General features: G+C 39.3%; 1 protein-coding gene across 4 annotated transcripts in view; it reads left to right on the forward strand.

Annotated features, from left to right (window-relative positions):
* The window catches only part of YES1 (YES proto-oncogene 1, Src family tyrosine kinase), a 76,424-nt gene that overhangs the window by 48,968 nt on the left and 4,848 nt on the right, over positions 1–22,608 (forward strand). For all 4 annotated transcript variants that reach the window (XM_055127730.1, XM_055127731.1, XM_055127729.1 and 1 more), the window contains 9 exons: positions 263–535; positions 5,176–5,275; positions 7,205–7,303; positions 8,715–8,818; positions 8,915–9,064; positions 10,708–10,863; positions 11,021–11,200; positions 18,587–18,663; positions 20,097–20,250. In XM_055127730.1, the coding sequence (XP_054983705.1) occupies positions 271–535; positions 5,176–5,275; positions 7,205–7,303; positions 8,715–8,818; positions 8,915–9,064; positions 10,708–10,863; positions 11,021–11,200; positions 18,587–18,663; positions 20,097–20,250 (1,285 nt within the window). In that variant the 5' untranslated portion in view covers positions 263–270. The remainder of the gene's footprint in view (positions 1–262; positions 536–5,175; positions 5,276–7,204; positions 7,304–8,714; positions 8,819–8,914; positions 9,065–10,707; positions 10,864–11,020; positions 11,201–18,586; positions 18,664–20,096; positions 20,251–22,608) is intronic.

The raw sequence follows: 22,608 nt of genomic DNA on the forward strand, positions 1-22,608 counted from the left end.
GTTGTCAGCTATTCTTTCTTTGACTATGGTCTTTACTTGTTCACCTTCTGAAGTTATTATCATTATTTCGATACTTAACTTTTCTAATCAAGTCTGGTGTTCTTTAGCATTTCTTCAATTTTCTGAAGTCTTCTTCCTCCTTCCTATTGTTTGAGACCTTACTGGCAGTTTATGCCTCGTTTAAAGTTAAATTTTGAATTGTATCTTTTGAAAGTGTCTCTTATATTAACTGGTTTTCAAAATTGTTTTATCACCTTTGCAGATTTGATAATGGGCTGCATAAAAAGTAAAGAGAACAAAAGTCCTTCCATTAAATATAGAACTGAAAACACTCCAGAACCTGTCAGTCCAAGCATCAACCAGTATGGAGCAGAACACACAGCAGTGACACCGTCTTCTTCAGTAAAGGGAACATCTGTAAACTTCAGCAGTATTTCCATGTCACCATTTGGAGGATCCTCAGGGATGACACCTTTTGGAGGAGCATCTTCCTCATTCTCAGTGGTGCCAAGTTCATATCCTACTGGCTTAACAGGTGAGATTGAAATGTTCAATTCTGCTGTCATTTTGTAAATATCACTTAGGGCATTGCATACATAAGATTTACCTGCTGTAAGAAAAGTGTCAGGGACTTGTAAGAACAATTTTATATAAAAATTAAAGTCTATAATATAAAAATTAAGTGATTATGTACACATACTACTCTAGGAAATTGGCAATATGATGATGAGCATATACTGGGGTAACACCCTTAATTTTTTGTTAATTTATTTTTTTAATATCGAATGTCTGGCAGATACTGGGGATATAAAGATATAACAGATACTATCAGATACTTCAGATTTTTTTTTTTGTTTGTTTGTTTGTTTCTCTTTGGGTCACACTCAGCAATGTACAGGGGTTACTCCTGGCTCGTGCACTCAGGAACTACTCCTGGTGGTGCTCAGGGGACCATATGAGATGCTGGGAATGAACCAGGGTCAGCCTCATGCAAGGCAAACGCCCTACCCATTGTGCTGTTGCTCCAGCCCCTACTTCAGATTTTTTTAAAAAAAATTATGAGACTCAGAGTTCAAGTGATTATATTTTCATTGTTGAGGATCAAACCAACATATGTGAAGCAGATTTGCTCAACCACTGAGCTACATCCTTGGTCCTAAATTTTGTTTTGTTTTTTTCAGTCACAGATAATAAGACAGACCTTATTTAGTCACCTTATATAGTCACCTACTCAAGAAACCTCTTTATTATATTATGATATTCTTTAAGAGAACAGTAAGAAGTGATAGTCAACAATTTTTTGTGGAGCCAGAAGTGCTTTAAAATAATCAGGTAGGAAGGGGCTGGAAAGATAGTGGGTAGGGCATTTACCTTGCACATGCCCAACCCAGGTTCAGTCACTGGTACCAGGTACCATGTATGGTCTCCTTAGAGCCGTGCCAGGAGGGATCCGTGAGAATAGGGGAGGAGTAAGCCCTAACTCTGACCCCAAAACAAAATAAGTAATCAGGAATGAGAGATAGTACAACTGGTAGGGCACTCGCCTACATGTGGCTGACCCAGCTTTGATCATTATCACTACATATGGTTTCCCAAACCCTGCCAGAAGTCATCCCTGAACACATTGCCAGGAGTAAGCCCTGAACCCAGCTGGGTGTGGCCAGAAACACAAAAGTAGATAATGTGAAATAATTAGGAAGAGGTCAGAAAAATAGTACACCAAGTAGGGCACTTTATATATAGCCGACCCAGGTTTGAATACCTGGTATCACACGTGGTCTTCTGAGCACTACCAGGTATACCTCAAAATACAAAAATGAAAAAAATTAAAAAGTTGGAAGTGTTTGTTTTAGGATTCATTGATATAATGGTTTCTTTTTTTTCATTTGTTTTTGTTTGGGGCCACATCTCGTGATGCTCAGGGCTTGCTCCTGGCCCTGTGCTTCAGGATCACTCCTGACAGGACTGGGGACCATATGGAATTCCAGGGGTTGCCCTACCTGCTGTGCTATCTCTCCGGCCCCAATGTAATAGTTTCTTGAAGTCGTTCGTTTTGTGTTTCTTTTATTTCTATTCTGCAGTCTCTGTAGTGTCCACTTCATCCTCAGTCTTGGCAGTATTATATTGGGCAACATGATGTGTCCTTAAAACAAGTTGGGGCAAATAGGAATCTGTTCTATAGGCACGAACTATAAAATTTGTTTTATTTACAGTAGTTATGACCTGACCAGAGAAATTATATAATCTCATTCTATGAGATTGTTCATTTGGGGAGGTATGGGCCTCAAAGAGTCAATTACAATTCTAATTCCACCCCCTAACCTTAAATACATAGGAAATTAGATGGCCATTGTAATCATCAACAAAAGTTTATTTTCAGGATTGTGTAGCTGGGCAAGATAGTCATCTGAAATCAAGTAAATCATCATACTTTAAGATGTATTTTTAATTACTTAAAGCAGATTGCTTATATGAAATAACTTGTTCATGGGTGTTCACTAACAAATATGCAGTTTCTGTACGTCAGGTATAGAACTGTGAACGGTAAAAAGTTAATTACTGTCCCAGTGGAGTTACATAATAATGAAGGTTGGACAACAGTAGTGAATAAACAGCCAAACAGGTTAACATAGTACTCTTGAAATATTATGAAGAACCTAGTCAGAATGATTGAAGAAGGTTCTTAAGGTCATCACTTTTTTCCGACTATGGCTCATTTGGGGCTGGAGCACAGTGGTTGGGCATTCGCCTTTCACACGGCCAACCCGAGTTCGATTCCTCCGCCCCTCTTGGAGAGCCCAGCAAGCTACCGAGAGTATCGAGCCCGCACAGCAGAGCCTGGCAAGCTACCCGTGCGTATTGGATATGCCAAAAACAGTAACAATAAGTCTCTCAATGAGAGATGTTACTGGTGCCTGCTCGAACAGATTGGTGAGCAATGGGATGACAGTGACAGTGATTGCCCCTTTGACCCAGTTTCCCTTCTGTGGCTCCCCTGTCCTACCAACTGGCCAGCTAGTCTTATGCTGTGTGCTCTTCCCTTGCACCCTGTTTATTTGATTTCCATCTATAGGCCCCTTGGAATATCCTGGAGACTCACATGCCACATGGCTTTGAGGTGAGGAACGCTGCTTTGGATGATCAAGGAAGGGGCCAGAGTGATAGTACAGCAAGTAGGGTATTTGTCTTGCATGTGGCCCAACCGAATTCAATCCTTGGCATCCCATATGGTCCCCTGAGCACCGCCAGGAGTAATTCCTGAGTGCTAAGCCAGGAGTAAACTGACTATCACCAGGCGGGACCAAAAATACCAAAAGGGGAAAAAAATGATCAAGGAAAATTATCTTGAGAAGAAATGATTTGGGCTGCAGTCTGATTAAGAATGACTTAAGTATGAACAGAGCTAAAAAGAGATTTCTGAGCAAAGAAAATAAGACATGTTAAGGTTTGGAGGTATTGGTGCACTGATGACTATACAGGAGTCTAGTATAGGCAGAGATGTTATGTATGGTATGAAATTGAAATCAGAATACTCAGAACCTGGGAGACTTGTACTAAGAAGTCTCAGTTTATTAAAGCCAGAAAGAAACTATTTGTTTTCTTATTAAAATTGTTGCGGGGGAGGGGGTTCTGCCCTCAGTGGTGCAAATCCTGGAATCAGACCCAGGACTTTTCACATGACAGGCATGGGTTCTGCCACTTGCGCTTTCTCTCTGACCCAAGAGCAGTAAATTATTGAAGAGCTATATAGGATTTGTGTGGTTGAGTTTCCTTTTTAAAAAACCCCAGGGAGCAGAAAGCTAGCTTAACAGATCAACCGCATGGTCTGCATGCAGAAAAGACACATTCGATACTTGGCACCACATGGTCTCCTGAGCACTCCTGGAGTGATCCTCAGGCACTGAGCTGGGGCTAGCCTCTGAGCACCCCTGGATGTGACCCAAAACAAACAAAAACTATACTCTAGCAGTTTTGTGGGAAATGGATCTGGCTGTAGGGAAGCAGATAAAGATGTTAATTAGGAGGCTCTTATTCCTAAGAAACAAGGACTTATTAGGCTGACTGATGTAAAAAAATAACATTTTGGTGAGAGCACTAGTAAGAGACTTGACTTGAATACTTGATTGGCTAAGAGTGTCATGTGCAAAGGAAAGACCTGGATGTCATACAGGTTATCAGAATAAAAGAAATCTATTTTTTTTTTGCTTTTGTTTTGTACCTAAGTTTTAAAGTAGACAATTAGTGTCAAATTAGACATTCAAATGAAGATGTCAAGTAGATCATAAATAAATGACTAGAACTCGGGGGGGAAGCTTGATAAATGGGATGTTTTATTCCTTTGTTTGCAGGTAAGTTTATTTAGTGTTCTAATCACCTAAGCTTTCAGATGTAATACCATATATGAGTTATTTTTGGAACTTAAATTCATATCAGCTATACCACTTAATTTCTTTTTTTTCTTTTTTCTTTTTTGCTTTTTGGGTCACACCCAGCGATGCACAGGGGTTACTACTGGCAGTGCTCGGGGGTCCATATGGGATGCTGGGAATCGAATCCGGGTCGGCCACATGCAAGGCAAACGCCCTACCCGCAGTGCTATTGCTCCAGCCCCACATACCACTTAATTTCTAAGAAAAATGTGTTACTTTTTTAAATAAAGTAAAATTTTAAGGTAAAGTCCATTATTAAAAAGTTCACTATTTGTGCAAAAATGATGATCAGTGCCAGTAGTTTATGCTTTTTCTGGCAAGGAATTGGTTTGAACTGACTTTTCAAGTCTGAGATGTTCCTACTATGAATCAAACTTAAGTTTGCTTCACTGGACCTCTAGAATTTAGAATTTATAGAATATAATACAAGGTTCTTTTGGGTTTGATTTTGGGGCCACACCTAGCAGTGCTCATTACTACTGGCTCTGAGCTCAGGGATCACTCCTAGTGAAGACCATTTGGGATATCGGGATTGAAATCAGGTACCTTACCCACCAATCTCTTTGGCCCCTAGTGTTAGGTCTTAATGTATCTTAATAGTTTAAAAATGCCAACTGTTCAAAGCTAACAATTAAAAATAGATTCTGGAGAGTAGGAAGAAAGTTATGCCTGAACTTTGCTGGTAATATTTATTTCTCTTTTGTTAATTTACAGTTTATCTTCTTCTTCTTTTCCCTTACAATAGGTGGTGTTACTATATTTGTGGCCTTATATGATTATGAAGCTAGAACTACAGAGGACCTTTCATTCAAGAAGGGTGAAAGATTTCAAATAATTAACAATACGTAAGTATTGCGGATATTTTATGAAGGGGAAATATTGGAAGAAACCAAGTCTTTGTACTGAAACCATTGGACTAATTGATGATGCATTCAGAGTTCAGATTGGTGGGTATGTGTTTCTGCACACTAGGTTCAGTTATGCATTTGGTTTCTTTAAACATGTGGCATAATTCTACTATAGCTCTAAGTATTATACAGATTGTGCTGGTATGGGCCTGCAATAAATGTAGAGATCAAAGAATTCATATTAAGTGGATATATACGAGTAAGTACATCATTAAAAAAAGAATCATTATAAAGTGAATTCTGACTTCCTACTTATTTAAGTAACCAGATAATTTAAAGACCTTTTGTCTTTCTCCTAAACAAAAAAGAGAAGAGCAATCTCAAACTGGCCAAGTGAAGTTGCTTTTTTTTTTTTTTTTTTATGAGACTCTTTAGCTTTTTCCCTCATTTTTTGAGGGGTTAAATGAGCCTTATTAGGATGTGGACGCTGTAGGGGTGGGGGGAATCCTCTACCAAATGAGGATTTTGAGTTAGTCCCTAACTGCACATGCAGGCAAACCAGGGCTGGAGTGCAAGCGGCGGGGGGGGGGGGGGGCCAGAAACAGGTGCGGCCACGCACCTCACCAGCCCACGTGCACCCTCACCCTCACCTCCAGAAGCTCGAAGCTTCTGGAGGTGATTTTTAGAGTGGAAGAAAGCAAAAGCAATGTGCAGAGATCTGATCCTTGGGGAAGCCTTTCTGAAGACACTGAAGAGGGTTTAAAGAAAGGAACAAGGCTGAAGGTGAAGCCTGGCTCAGCTCGAAGGGAAGGTTGTAAACTGGACCCCAACTGAACCCCTGAAGTTAGCTGCCTTCCTGCCTGGAAACCCACAGGTCAGGAAGGCCAAGGATGCTGTCCAACCATTAAGACTCTAACTTTTGATCATTTATTGGCCAACTATGAAAAATTCAGTGCTTGTCTTGGAGATATTAATCATAATTTTGTTAGCAGGTGTAATACCCACTTGTAACTTCTCATCATGTGTTTAATGAATGGTCTCTTAGCGGCCAGTGATGTTTCCTAATTTTATTTTGCTATAATTTTTCCAGAATTTAAGAGATGAACATGTTTCTTGGCTTTAAAATCCTCTAACAGCTTCTAGTTGCCACCAAGATAAAAGCAAACATAATAGGAAAACATATGAATTGTTCATTGAGTTTCTTCCAATTTCTCATTCACTTTCCACCTACCTATACTGGATACACTGTTAAAGAGAAAAAAGCATTTGGCAGTTTAAAAAAAACAATTTGGGTGGCCTGCTGATCTATGCTGCAGCATAATTTTGAAAATTTTATGCTTAGGAAAGGAAGCCAGAAACGCACCTGGCAGTACTCAGGCATTACTCCTGGCTCTCTGCTCAGGATCACTCTTACTGGTGCTTAGTGGGGACCAGAAGCCACTCCAAGGATTGAACTCAGGTCAGCTGCGTGCAAGGCAAGCACCTTACTGACCTCTAAATTGTGTATCTTAAATGGGAGGAGTTTTGGGTATGCAAATTGTGAGGAGTTTTGAGTATGCAAATTGTCTCAGTGTTTTTTAAAAAAATACTCACTTGAGTCTGAATAATTTGAAAGACTTACCTCTGGTTGTTTTATTTATTATCATTTATTGCCTTAGGTTGAAACAGTTACATATTTAAAAAGCCTTATAACTAGAATTTAAATTAATTTTTTTGTTTGGAGGAGAAATATTACTTTTGCTTAGCCTTATTACTTTAATTGATATAACCTATTTTAAAAATTATCTTTGATTTATGAACATATGAATACATAAATAAAAAATGGAAGTAAAACTTATTAACTACTTAAGATACAAAATAACACTGTAATAGATGATATCTTGAGCTGAAGTCTACCTGTAGTAATTGTTGTTTTATGTGTTGCAGGGAAGGAGACTGGTGGGAAGCAAGATCAATCGCCACAGGAAAGAATGGCTATATCCCTAGCAATTATGTAGCCCCTGCAGATTCCATTCAGGCTGAAGAGTATGGCACGACTTCATATTTTATTAATGATCTTGATTTTAAAAGCATTCTGATGTACATCGTACATAACCACAACTTTTATGTACACACTATTACATACCAGCCTTAATATAGCTAATGTATTAATAGTTGTTACTTGAAAATTAATAATAGATGCTATTATATTCACTTATAGTATGATTAGAAACGAGTCTGCATTAATAATACTGCATTATACCTAATCTATTTTAATATTTTTATTAACATTTTATATTATGCAGCTTCTCTTCAGAAATTCACTCTTAGTTAATAGTAATATAAGTGTGTGTGTGTGTGTGTGTGTGTGTGTGTGTGTGTGTGTGTGTGTGTGTGTGTGTGTATATATATGTATACATGGGGGGGGTGCCAGTACTAATAGTGCTGGGGTCCCCTGAGACCACTCTTGGTGATGCTTGATTATGGGCAGTTTAGACCTTAGTTCAGCGCTTGGGCCCATTAGTCCTGGAGGCCAGCAAGGCCACATCTGTGTGTTCTAGGGTCTGCCAAGTCGACCTGGTGGTGCTGGAGCAGCCATGCCATCCCGGGGCTTAAACTCGGAGCCTTGTACATGGAGGCACGTGTTCTGCCATTTAGCCTAGCTCCTGACCCCAATATTAATTTCTTGATTTAGGTGCTTGATCTGTACTTTTGTTGAGGAGTGTTCTCTTTTAAGAAGTATATCATTCTTTTGACTTTTACAAAGATAAGGTTCACCTTCAGTCACATTATGTTAGTTCTAAGTTTCTGTAGGTATAGATCTATATGTACTACATTTTTCTATCATAACACTTAACAGAGTGCCTAGCACATAGTAGGTATGTTCAGTGAGTGTTAGCCTTTATTCATAATATGTAATTTGTTCTGCTTTGGCGCTTACTGCTTTTCCTTATTCTGCCTTGCTTTAGTGTTCAGGCAGCTCCTCCAGAGCAAAGACTGTCAGTCGTATTCAGATAACTCTGTTGCGTCAAACTCACCCTGATTTAGAGTTTCCAACAATGTGCTCGAGTTTATTTGCATCTTACTGAACACAGATGATCACACTGTTGCCACAGAACTTCTGCCCCTTCTGTTCTTCCTACTTGGGTTTCAGTGTCGCTGTGTGCTGCTGAAAGACTCCTTTCATCATTGCCTTTCTCTCTCCATTTGTTTTTGTGACTGCCAGGTGGAGTTAAAGAGACATGTTGAGTAGCCAGTGTGTGGATCTACTGTTATAAAGATATTTTGATAGTAATATTTATAGCATTCCTGTTTTATAAGCCAAATTCATTATTTTATGATGTTTTTAATCTATAGCTATTTTTGTCATCTTCTTTCACTCACTATTCTTATTAATATTAATGTGTGACTTTCATGACACAATTTTAACTCAGAATGCTCTTCATTTTTTCCCCAGATGGTATTTTGGCAAAATGGGGAGAAAAGATGCTGAAAGATTACTTTTAAATCCCGGGAATCAACGAGGCATTTTCTTAGTGAGAGAGAGTGAAACTACTAAAGGTATTGATACTGTTTAATTGATAGAAGTTTAAAATTTCCCTTGGGTACTATTTTGGGACTTAGACAGTAAAAGTCGTAATATCCCCCTTTCCCCAGGTGCTTTTTCCCTCTCTATTCGTGACTGGGATGAAGTAAAGGGTGACAATGTGAAACACTACAAAATTAGGAAACTTGACAATGGTGGATACTATATCACAACCAGAGCACAATTTGAAACCCTGCAGAAACTGGTAAAACACTACACAGGTATGTGAATATTTCAAAGATGAAGGTAATTTACTCTTTATTTAAAATTTTGGTTTTTATTTATTTATTTATTTACTCTTTATCACAGAATCTATGTCTTCATATCTCTTAAGATTTATCATACTGTGTGTAAAGATATTAGCATCAGTTGTAATTGCACTTTTTAGAATGTTAAGTGTGGTCACTTGTTAAAAATGGGAAGGAATTTGTCCTGTTTTCAGTAAGAAAGATTATGTAAGCAGGATTCACAAGTTAAGTGATTTTAAATTTGGGGTTTCGTTTGTTGTTGTTGTTGTTGTTGTTTTAAACACTTTTTATATTAGTGTGTATTAGAAATAGTGGCCAGTGGTAACATTTTTTGGGGAAAGAAATGCAGCATAGTGCTTAAAAGTAAAATATTTTTTTAAAATAGTTTTATTGAGGGTGTGACAAGAAGGTACACCTGGTAGTGCTCAGAGGCTACTATTAGCTTCGTGCTTGAGATCACTCCTGGTGTGCTGGGGGATCACACGTGGTGTTCGTACCAAGGTCGGCCACATCCAAGGCAGTGCCTTAACCCCTGTACTTACCACCAGCCTCCAAAGCAGGACTCTAGAGAGTCAATTCACGCTGAGTTTCATCTCCATAATTTACTAACTGTGTAGACTTGAGAAAGTTGACTTAGTTTTCTAGCACTCATTTATGTATGATACTAGATAATGGGCTGAGTTATCATAAAAGCTCGAACATTTTAAAAAGCTTTTAAAATGTATTAATGCAACGTTTCACTTACTGTGTGTTTTGTTTCTTATACAAAGTTTCTTCCCTCCTTTTTTGGTTTCTTCTTTTGAGTAAAAGTGATAACTTTTTTCTTGCTTTTTTTTTTCTTGCTTTCTACAATGTTTTGTTTTTGTGTCCTTTATATGTTTTTAAAACATTAATAGATCATTTGCTTGTCCTTTTGTTTTATAAGTAATTTTAAAATTTTATTTATTTTTAATTAAATCACGGTGAGATACACATTTACAAAGTAGTTCATGGTTGGATTTCAGTCATATCATGTTCCAGTACCCATCCCTTCAGCAGCATACATTGCCCATCATCAGTGTCCATGGTTGCTCTCTCACCTCCCCCCTCCCCCCATGGCAGGCACTTTTGGGGCATTATGATTTGCAATACAGGCACTGAAAGGTTACCGTGTATATCCCTTTACCTGTTTTCAGCACTCAGTTCTTGTCCAGAGTGATCATTTCTAACTGTTATTGTCATAAGGGATATTGTCATGTCCCTTCTCTATTCTAGCTGCCCTCTGCCCCATCTCTATCCTAATGCTCTCTGCCACCCGCACACTTGTGTAGCTCCCGACCATTGACCAGTCCTCCTGACCCGTTTTTTTCTTGTCCTTGGATATTAGTCTCATATTGATGTGTTTTTTTTTCTGCTTGTTTTTTTTTGTTTTTTTTTATCCCACAAATGAATGTATTTATTCTAAATGAGTTTCTTTCCTTCTCACTCATTTTACTCAGCATGATATTTTCCATATCTGTTACGTTTTTAAGCAAATTTCATGACTTCATTTTTCCTAACTCCTGCATAGTATTCATTGTCTGTAGATGTACCATAGTTTTTAAGTAATTTTACAGTGCACTTATTCCTTTATCTAGAACATGCTGATGGCTTATGTCATAAGTTAACAACTGTGTGTCCAACTGTGAAACCTCAGACTCAGGGTCTAGCGAAAGATGCTTGGGAAATTCCTCGAGAATCTTTGCGACTAGAGGTCAAACTAGGACAAGGATGTTTCGGTGAAGTATGGATGGGTAAGAACACTAAATTTTGTTTCTGCTGCTGTTATTTAGTTACAAGTTATGTACCACAGTTTATGATAAAATATGTTGAAATTCTTAAGGTAATTTCAGCTCATTGAATCAGAATAAAAACTTGAAAAAATAATAAATGTGTTTCTCCTTTCTCCAGGAACATGGAATGGAACCACAAAGGTAGCAATCAAAACACTAAAGCCAGGTACCATGATGCCAGAAGCTTTTCTTCAAGAGGCTCAGATAATGAAAAAGTTAAGACATGATAAACTTGTTCCCCTGTATGCTGTTGTTTCTGAAGAGCCAATTTATATAGTCACTGAATTTATGTCAAAAGGTATGTGTATTTTTTCATATTCTTGATAAATTTGGGGGGAAACAAGTTTTCATTTCTACTTTATACATGCAGATTTTTATTGCTTTCTAATTCATGATTTTTCTTGTACACATATGAAAAACTGACATTTTGTTTAATGGAATAGTGACTCGTAGTGTTATTCCAGTTATTCTAAAGAATTATTCAGAATTTTAAAGGGGACTTGGGCTGGGCAAGTTTAAGTAATTTTAAAAGTAAATAATTCTTGGGGCTGGAGTGATAGCACAGTGGGTAGGGCGTTTGCCTTGCACGCGGCCAACCCGGGTTCGAATCCCAGCATCCCATATGGTCCCCTAAGCACCGCCAGGAGTAATTCCTGAGTGCAGAGCCAGGAGTAACCCCTGTGCATCGCTGGGTGTGACCCAAAAAGAAAAAAAAGAAAAAAAAAGTAAATAATTCTTTATTCCATTGACTAAGAGAAATAAAATACCAGGGCTGGAGAGATAACATCAGCAGTTAGGCACTTGCCTTGCTTGTGGCTTTTCCAGTCAACCCTGGTTTAATCCCCAGCACCACATACAGTCATAGCAAGAGATCACCCGTGAGCATTGCCAGGTGTTGCCCAAGTTACCCACCCCCCGTTAATAAAGTATTTGTACGATGTCATTAAGATGATACAGTTGGTAAGGAAAGAGATTGTGTAAATTTAAGGAAATTAACTTTAATCTCGTTTTGATATAAATAGTTAATACTCAGGACTTCTAGAAACTTTATTCTACTACTATCGGTTGGAATTTTTTGATTCTTCTGAACCTCAGATCTCAGGGTATGGAGTTTGTGGTAACAGGGTTGGTTAGAGCCAGGATAAAGAGGAGAAAAGGCAGGAAAAGAGGAGAAAACTGCTTTAGAAGAGGAACCAGTGAGCCATCAACTGTTTTGACAAGGATTCTTAAAAACAAATTTTCTCTGTTCCCTTCTATTGGTTGTTTCTGCATTGATGGGGGTTTACACACTCTTGCAGTGCTTGCACACCTGAGTGTGGTGCTAGGAATGGCACACTGTAGTTGTGTAAATTTGGTTGAAGTATTTGGGGATCTCAAATAGCAAAGCTGCAACAATCAAGCTGGGTATGTGAGGCAGTAGCAGAAATCAAACTCACTCGCCTCACCCCACAGAGCAGGCAGTCTGCAGCTGAACTATCCTGGGTGGCCCCCTTATCTACTCTTCTTAACTCTCAGTGAGTCACTCCTCTGGAGATAAAGGGATAATTATGGCTCTCTCTAGTAGTCCTGCGCAGCCAACGGTGTAGTTCCACCTAGTGGTTAATAGGACCAACTACAGTGCAACATTTACTAAAGGAAATTCCCCACCCCCCAACCAAAAATTGATAACTGACAGCTTACGTATTGATGGTCAAAATGTAGTAATTCCCTAAAACACATTGCCACATATCCCTTTCAGAGTGTTTTAGATGAAATATAAAGAGAAAAAAGAAAAGGCACAACTAGAAGGAAGCGTAAATCAAGATATTGATAACATAACAACATAATGGAAGTAAAGTTAATGGTTTGTTTGGCTTTGTATATTGATTTCAATAATTATTTCATTGGGAGAATATGGAGGAAGTCTTTAGTCAAATTACTGGGTTATTATTATTATTTTAATTTATGGATTATATTGCCCGACTTTTAATTTTTGCTTTTTGGGTCACACCCGGTGATACACAGGGGTTACTCCTGGCTCATGCACTCAGGAATTACTTCTGGCAGTGCTGGGGGACCATATGGGATGCTGGGAATCGAACCTGGGTCAGCCATGTGCAAGACAAACACCCTACCCATTGTGCTATCACTCCAGCCCCAGGATTAGGATTATTTTTAGGTGGGAAATTTAGAATACACAATCATAGATGACTGTTCTGTTTTTAAAACTAGTTTAGTTTTTTAAAAAAGAAAATCCTGTAATTCACATCACATGTGGGGTGATGCTGGGGATAAAATTCCTAGCTTTGGGGGGTCTAGGTAAATCGTACAGTAAGGTGCTTGTCTTATTGTAATAACTTGGATTTACTCCCAAGATGCACATGTGGTCTTCCAGCACCACCAGGAATGACCCCCGAGCACTGACTCAGGAGTAAGCCCTAAGCTAGGTGTGACTCAACCCCTTCCCCCAAAAAAAAGAAAACCAACAAACCAAACAAAAATAACTTCATGCTTGCAAGGAAGCTCTTTCTCTACTAAGCTATCTCAGAACTCCAGCTTTTGCACTTTATCAGTTACCTATTGTTCTCATTAATGTACTGACCATGGTACCTCATCTAAGATTATTCCATATCCCCAAAGGACAGAATCTTTCACTATTTCTATATATTCTGCATTGTCATGTAGGCATTATTGATATCAGTAAGCTTATATCTTACTGATATCAAGAGCTGCAAGCTTAAAAAACAAAGTATAATTCTGTTTAAAGACAATTCTTTCATCTGCATTTTTGACCCCTGTATTTAAAATAAACCATCCCTTCATCTCAGCATCTGTTTTTCCCTCTATTCTACCTTTTTGCTTTCTTTCACAATGTAGAAAATTGAAAGACTAGCTAGTACTTCTGTTTCCACTTCCTTCATCCATTCACTCATTTTTTTCTGTCATTCAAGTTTAATTGCAGCTATTTTCATGTAATATTATGTTAAGTTGTGAAATATTTCAGACCTACTAGAAATAGTGTACACACGCTCGTCCCATCTAACGGTTAACTGATGTTTTACTATATTTGCTTCAGATCTTTTTACTAAGGAAGCAAAACATTAAGAATTTAAATTGGGTTCTTCTTTTGCACCTTTTGAGCCCATTCTACTTTTTTCTCTTCCTTCTGCTTCAGTGGGCCCATTGCCCTTCAGAGGTGACCTTAGTTTTGAAGTAGGTGTTCTTGATACTTTTTTCACATTATATACTTTATTAGTATATACCTATTGATATTAATAAGTATAATTTTATTTTTATTCAACATTATGCTCTTGAGGGTAAATGATGAGTTTGTATACTTATGACTGTTAGATAAGAATCTATTTTGGGGCCGGAGCGATAGCACAGCAGGTAGAGCGTTTGCCTTGCACACGTCCAACCCGGGTTTGATCCCCGGCATCCCATATGGTCCCCCAGCACCGCCAGGAGTAATTCCTAAGTGAAGAGCCAGGAGTAACTCCTAAGCATCACTGGGTGTGACCCAAAAAGCAAAAAAAAAGAGAGAATCTCTTTGGGTATTCCATATTCATTCCATTCCTAGTGAACATTTAACTGTTTAGTTTGTCCCTCACTGCTACAGAAAATGCTGCAGTGAATACTCCTGTGATACATGAAAGTCTCCAGTACATTGGATGACAGCTATACTATTAGCATCACCTGAAAATGTGTTAGGGACACAAGACTTTGGGGATGAAGTCTGGTAGTAGTCACTTTCCTATTCCCATCTGTAACGGAAGTCCTTTAAGTGTGGCTGACACGTACTGCCTCTCTCAGAAGTTTTTCCCTTCCTGGGGCTGGAGCGATAGCACAGCGGGTAGGGCGTTTGCCTTGCACGCGGCCGACCCGGGTTCGAATCCCAGCATCCCATATGGTCCCCTGAGCGCCGCCAGGGGTGATTCCTGAGTGCATGAGCCAGGAGTGACCCCTGTGCATCGCCGGGTGTGACCCAAAAAGCAAAAAAAAAAAAAAAAAAGAAGTTTTTCCCTTCCTGCCTTTCCTCCACATGGCTGGGCTTTAACTTAATAACCTCTTGTTTCTAGAATGCAGTAGGAACTTTTTTTAGAAAACTTATTTTGTACATTTTGGGGGGTTTGGGTCACATGTGTTCAGGGCTTGCTCCTAGTTTTGTGCTCAGTATACTGTATGCAGTACCAGGGATCAAACTGGAGTCGGTCACATGCAACTTAAGAGCCTTACCCCCTGAGCTATGTTTTCAGTCCTTTATATGCAGTTTGTTTGTTTGTTTTTCTTTTTGGGTCACACCTGATGATGCACAAGGGTTACTCCCGGCTCTGCACTCAGGAATTACCCCTGGCGGTGCTCAGGGGACCATATGGGATGCTGGGAATCGAACCCAGGTCGACCGAGTGCAAGGCAAATGCCCTACCCGCTGTGCTATCGCTCCAGCCCCAATTATATGCAGTTTTGACCCAAGTATATTTTTCACACTGCTACTATTACTACTACTATTGGAGTAGTTGCTTCTTCAACACAAAGTGGATTATATTCCTTCTAAGCATGAAGCTCTGTGTGAAAAGGATTATGTGCATCTCCTTATGCAGTGCCTCCTATGTCCTCCTGGCTCTCTTGTTCTACCTCTCTCATCATTTTCATCTGCATTATTGCATTGGGAGGATTATTCATGAACTTAGAGTGCTGTTCAAGCATTACTACCTTTTTACTTCCTATAATCCCCCACCTGCCCTCTTCTTTCCCTTCACTTTTCCTTTTGGTTTTTGGGCTATACCATCAGTGTCCAGGGCTTGTTCTTGGTTCTGTGCTCAGGGATCACCCCTGGCAGTGCTTTGGGGACCATATATATGGTGCCAGGGATTGAATTTAGATTAGCCATTGGAAGGGAAGAGCCTTACCCACTGTAGTGTCCAAATTGTGAACTTCTGGGTTATTTCTGGCTCTGTGCTTAGGGGCCACTCCTGCTGGTGTTCAAGGAAGCATGTGTGGATTTGTGGTGCCAGGGATTGAACCAGGGTCATCTGAGTGTAATGCAAGTACTTTAATACCTATACTTATCTCTCTAGCTCCCATTCTTTCTTTAGATGCATTTCCTCTGTAAAACCTTGACTGATTTCTCCATAGAAATACCCCTACCATTATGTCTCCACTATAGTTTTTACAGTAACTTTCCAAACACCCTGTATAGTACCTGTCTGCATGTAATCTATAGTTTATAGATCTGTATAGACTTTAATACTAGAACAAAATCTTTGAGGGGTCGCAGAGTGGCCTGAGAGCCACTCCCAGTGGTTGATGGCCAGCCGGGCCTATTTCATTGTAGGTACCTGTGGTATCAGTGTATCACTGTCATCCTGTTGCTCACCAATTGCTCAAGTGGGCGCCAGTAACATCTCCATCCGTCCCTGTCACATGCTAGTATAGCCCAATGGAGTCTGCTTGCTACAGGAACATGAAGAGCAAGTTGTTGTACTGTTCTCGGCATATCGAATATGTCACGGGTAGCTTGCCAGGCTCTGCCGTACAGGCAGGATATCCTCCGTAGCTTGCCAGGCTCTCCGAGAGGGGTGGAGGCTTTGAGCTTATATTAGCTGATGTGGAGGTGGTTTGTGGGTATGTCTCCCACATACCTAACTTTTGACCATTTAATTTCTTGGTTAAGTTGGCCCCAGGTTGCTGGGGTCTGGCCAAAGGCACAGCAGCAATTTTGGAGTATCTGGAAGTCTGAGGGCACCATCAGGCTGCTGATGCACTCGCCCCACAGGTACAGGTTGACCTGCTGGCAGCACCATACTCCCAGGTACCTGTGGTACTGGGGACTATATGGGGACTGTATATATAGTCCACCTCTCCCAGGGGACCATCTGATGTGTGGCATCAAACTGGAGTCCGCCACATTGAAGGCATGTACTCTGTTACATCTCTAGCCCTGAAGATCAAGATTTTTTTTTAAGTAAGATACCGTGATTTATTTAAGTTCCTATCCTCTATACCTTTTCATTGTTTCTTCTTTGGGGAGACCCCATTCCTAGCAGTGTTCAGAGTTGATCTTGACTCTGCACTCAAGGATCACTTACAGCAGGCCTTAAAGGAACATACTGGGTTGGAACCTGGATTGGAGTCCTCCGAAGCAAGTATCTTACCCGCATCCTGTCTCATCTCTCTAGCCCCAGTGATGTTCTTAATCATAGCAGTTTTTTGGTTTCCGCAGCCACTCCTTGGTCATGCATTTCTTTTCATTGTCATTTCTCTTTAGTTTCCCTTATGTGAAGTAGTCTGCCCCTCCTCTAGTATTTAATGGTATTAATGGTATTATTTTGAAGTGAAGAGTGCAGTTTTATAAAATGTGTCAATCTGGTTTGATTGTTTTACCTTGATTAAATTGAGGGACCTAAGTTTTAAATAATAGAGAATAATAGTCTTGTTGGACTGGAGCGATAGCACAGCGGGTAGGGCATTTGCCTTGCACTTGGCCAACCTGGGTTCGATTCCTCCATCCCTCTTGGAGAGCCTGGCAAGCTACTGAGAGTATCCCACCCGGCTGGCAGAGCCTGGCAAGTTACCTGTGGCATATTCGATATGCCAAAAACAGTAACAAATCTCATAATGGAGATGTTACTAGTGCCCGCTCAAGCAAATCAATGAGCAACAGGATGACAGTGCTACAGTAGTCTAGCTTAACAACTAACCTTTTACTTTCTAGCTTTTCTGCCTTTATGCTAGTTCTTTGTTATAAAATACTTTTAAAATTATGACAGTTAACAAAATTTCTTTTAAAATTATGAAAAGATGGTTCAACTAACACTTCCAGATCCACTTATTTAGCTATCTAGTACCTCATGGTACTCCCGGTTATCTGAGCTTTTGATATAGGTTGATTTAAATTAGAAATTAGGGACTGGAGGGAATATAGCCAGTAGGGTACTTGTCCTGCATGTTGCCAACCTGGCTGGCTTCAATCTTGGGCATCCCAGATGGTCTCCTGAACATTGGCAGGGAGTAACCCCTGAGCATTGCTGGATGTGGCAAAAAAATCTCCAGAAATTAAAAATCAAGCTAGATTTTTTTTCTGAGGGGCCACACCCTGTGTTATTCAGAAGCTAGGTCACTGTACTAGGTAAGTGACCATACTAGGTCGCTTCCAGTGGTGTTTGGGGATGGACATTTGGTACTAGTGATCAAATCTGGGGCTCCCTTGCATAGAACATGTGTTCCAGCCTCTGTTGGTTAATCTTCCCAGGCTTCAAATACTGTTTTGTTTTTAATCAAAATTTATTTTTATGAGTGTGGACCACCCAGTTTGATGCATGATATCACATACGGTCCCTCAAGCATTGCCAGGGATGACTCTCTGGCCAGGAGCATAGCCAGGAGCATGCCAGATGTACTTCCAGTATCCAAAAATAAATGTTAAAAGATGGATCTTTTCTCAAAACTGATTTTGATCAAAGCAAGGAAGAAATAGTATATTCTGGTGAGATTATTGTTTCATTTCCCCCTTTTTCAAAAGCTACTTGAAGTTTTTTAAATTTCAAATTAGAGTCTTCTAAGAATCTTCAAAGCTACAAAAATAATAAATCTGTTTTGTTTTGAATTGTGGTATAGTGATATGTTTGGAGGTAGGTGAATGTTTGTTTTAATACGATTTTAAGGTTTTTCTGATTTTTCATGAATGTTTTCTTCTGTGTTTTAGGGAGTTTGTTAGATTTCCTGAAGGAAGGCGATGGAAAATATTTGAAGCTCCCACAGTTGGTTGATATGGCTGCTCAGGTACTTCTGTGACTATAGAGTAATATGAATTGAAAGTGGATATTAAAATTATAAGATAGGAATGGAGAGAGAGCTCCATGGCTGAGCTCTTGGTTTGCATTCAGGAGACCCATGTTCGCTCCCTGGCACCACATGGTACCCCAGACACAGCTAGGAGTGAGCTCTGAGTACCAAGCTAGGTGCATCCCATAAGTACCACCAGGTGTGGCCCAAAAACCAATTATCGTCATCTTAATAGAATATTCTACCAGTCAATGAATTTTAGAGCTAAAAGGGAAATTAGGGATAATATAATCTCCTGTTATAGATAATTTAGTATTTAAAGACCAGAGGTATCTAAAGTTCATATAGTTTATTAATACTAAAATCAGGTGGGTAGCACACTTCAGTGCTCTATTTTTAGTATATGGCATTTCAGTAACAATCCATCTAGCAGTATTAAATACATACAGATTTAGATTTATTTATTAATTTATTTTGGGTTTTTGGATCACTCACCCAGCAATGCTCAGGGGTTACTCCTGGCTCTGCACTCAGGAATTACTCCTGACGGTGCTCAGGGAACCATATGGGATACCAAGGATCAAGCCTGGGTCACCTGCATGCTAGGCAAGTGTCCTACCCACTGTACTGATAAATAAGACAATGAATGATTGCCGTGCAGAGAAAATATTATAAATATATGCTGTATTTTTAAATATATTCTTAAATAAGATTTAAGATGCAGTATTTAGTTTAAGACCAGATGTTTTTAAATGTTGAATTTTCATCAAGAGAAACTTAAAAGTTTCTATTTAGGTATGTGTTCTAAGTACTGTTTCTATTTATTCAAGGGACTTTTTTTTTTTTTTTTTTTGGCTTTTGTTAATGTGTTGGTCTTAAGATTGCTTTCTTGGTAAACAGCCAGATGATTGTGGAACCTTGCTGTGCAAAACTGTATACCAAGAAACTGTACTTTTTAGGAGCTGTGCCAACCTAGCACATGCTCCTACTTCAAGACTCTTAAATACTCCATGGTAATAGTTCACAAACTGCTTTTTTGGGTAAAGGGATAGATCCACATTGTGGCTTTGTGGACCATAAACATCTCTCTTGCTTATTCCCTATTACCTCACTCCTCCATTTCAATGCTTAATTTTTCTGTATCTGTCAGACAGTGCCTTGTTACCATTATCTTTTCCAATGATTTTATATATCTCCCCCCCCCCCCGCTTTTTTTTTTTTTTTTTTGGATTGCTCAGGGCCTTTCCTGGTGGTACTTAGAAGCTGGCAGGGCCATGTGCAATGTTGCTGAGAAGGGAGATATGTCGCACAGTGTAAGCAGACAAACCCAGGGCCTCAGGCCTCGTCCTTGGCCCAAGATGCATGATTTTTCATTGATCTGATGGAGTACTAACCTAAATTCTCTTCTTCCTATGTCTCTTCCTTCCAAGATTGCTGATGGTATGGCATATATTGAAAGAATGAATTATATTCATCGAGATCTTCGAGCTGCTAATATTCTTGTAGGAGAAAATCTTGTGTGCAAAATAGCAGATTTTGGTTTGGCAAGGTTAATTGAAGACAATGAATATACAGCAAGACAAGGTAAAATTAATTTTTAATAAATATAATTAAAAAATAAATAATCTAATGTTCAATAGACTTTAGCATTCTTTTGGATATAGGGTTTACAAACTAAAACAACGTTAAGCTCACTTAAAAGAATCATAGGAACATTGATTTTCTTAATAAACAGGCATAATACAAAATACCATGGCTTTCTGATATTTCCTACAAAGAATTTGCCTAGGTATTTTTACACTATAATTATAGCAAGCAGCACACTTCCTCAAATTTTTTTTATATGACAAAAGATCAGAAGCCTTTTTGTGCAGGAGTAAATGCTTTGTGTGTAGGAGGCCCAAGTTAGATCCCTGGCACCATAGAACCCAAGCAGAGTTGGGAGTAGCACCTGAGCACTTGCAGGTGTGGCCCAAAGTTCAAAACAAGAAAAAGAAAGTAAAAGACTTGCCCTCAGAAAAAGTTTGTGGGACTGGAGCTAAAGTACAAATGGGTAGTGTGTTTGTCTTGCATGTGGCCAACTTGGTTTTTCATCCCTGACACTCCATATGTCCCCAAACCCTGCCAGGAGTGATCCCTGAGCTTAGAGACAGGAGTAAGCTCTGAGCATCACCAGATGTGGCCACAAATCCCATGCCTCAAAAAAATTTGTCATAGTACTTAGAACTATGAAGATTTTATTCCACTAAGTACCAGAAAAAGTGTATATGTAACGCTAGTATATTTCATATAATATAAAATAAATACATTTTATGTTCTAAGTATTATTGTCACCGTCACCGATTTGCTCAAGCAGGCACCAGTAACGTCTCCATTGTGAGACTTGTTACTGTTTTTGGCATATCGAGTACGCCACGGGTAGCTTGCCAGGCTCTGCTGTGCGATGGGATACTCTCAGTAGCTTGCCGGGCTCTCCAAGAGGGGCGGAGGAATTGAACCCGGGTTGGCCATGTGCAAGACTATCACTCCAGCCCATTCTAAGTATAGTTTATACATTATATAGCTATAAATATTTAGATATTAAAGAACAGGACCAAATAATAATTCCATATTATATTCCTATGATATTCCTTAGACATTCTACAATAGCTAACTAAAATCATAGTAAAAACACTTGGAAAATTGAGGTGGTAAAAAATTGGGGGTAGAGGCTGGAGTGATAGCACAGTGGGTAGGACGTTTGCCTTGCACACAGCTGACCTGGGTTTGATTCCCAGCATCCCATATGTCCCCTGAGCAACTCCAGGAGTAATTCATGAGTGCAGAGCCAGGTGTAATCCTGGTGCATCACCAGGTGTGACTCAAAAAGCAAAAAAAAAAAAGAAAAAAATGGGGGAAAGAGCCTGTACAAATGAATGAAGATTGATTCTGTTTGGCATTTGTCTCTAAACTCTTTCACTTCATGTTTGTTTTTTTGACCACACTTGGCAGTACTCAGGGCTTATTCTTGACTCTACACTCAGGTATCACTCCTGGCAAGACTTGGGGGATCATATGGGCTGCTGCGTATTGAACTTGGGATGGCTGCATGCAAAGCAGTTGTCATATTCAAAGCACTATCCTTCCAGCCTTTACTCACTCTACACTTAATAGATAACACATACATAGTATATGCATATGGGAAAAGTAGGTTTTTTTAAAATGTAAGTATTTTGGGGGGAGTGTACAACCTAGAGGTGCATAGGGTTTACACCTGGCTCTGAGCTCAGGGATCACTTCTAGTAGAGCTCAAGGGATCTTATGAGGTGTTGGGGATTAAACCTAGGTCAACAGCATGCTAGGCAAACACTGGACTGTATGATCACTTTAGTCCTGAGGCTGTAAACTTTCCCTGCACCACACCCTTTTTTTGTTTGTTTGGTTTGGTTTTGGGGCCACATCCAGTGCTGTTCAGAAGTTATTTAGTTTTTGGCTCTGGACTCAGGAATTATTAATAAATACTATATATTATGTAGTATTCATATATTAATATATAGTAATAAATACTATATATTAATACAATAATAATATGTATCAAAATCATATGGGCTGCCAGAGGTTTAATCCCTACGTACTCTACTAGATTCCCAGCCCCCAAAGTATAGATTTTTAAATACTGATTCCTTATTGAACCAGAGAATCAATCAAATGCTCTCTTTTAGATTGCACTTGTCTTCTTACTAAACATCTAATAACTATTACTTCTACTTTTCAAGAGTATTGTGAAGCTTGAATTAATATGGGTTGCCTGGCATTATCTAGAAGTTGCCTAGTAAATAGTTGAACTTACATTTTAATGGGAAGGGAGGTAACTGTATAAATAATTGTAAACAGCAGCCTATTATGTTTTGACAAAAGAGTATCTGGAAAGTACCAAAGTGTTACAGAGAGGCAGTGGTTCAA

This window comes from Sorex araneus, chromosome 2 (genome assembly GCF_027595985.1).
Source record: "Sorex araneus isolate mSorAra2 chromosome 2, mSorAra2.pri, whole genome shotgun sequence".
NCBI classification, from domain to species: Eukaryota; Metazoa; Chordata; class Mammalia; order Eulipotyphla; family Soricidae; genus Sorex; species Sorex araneus.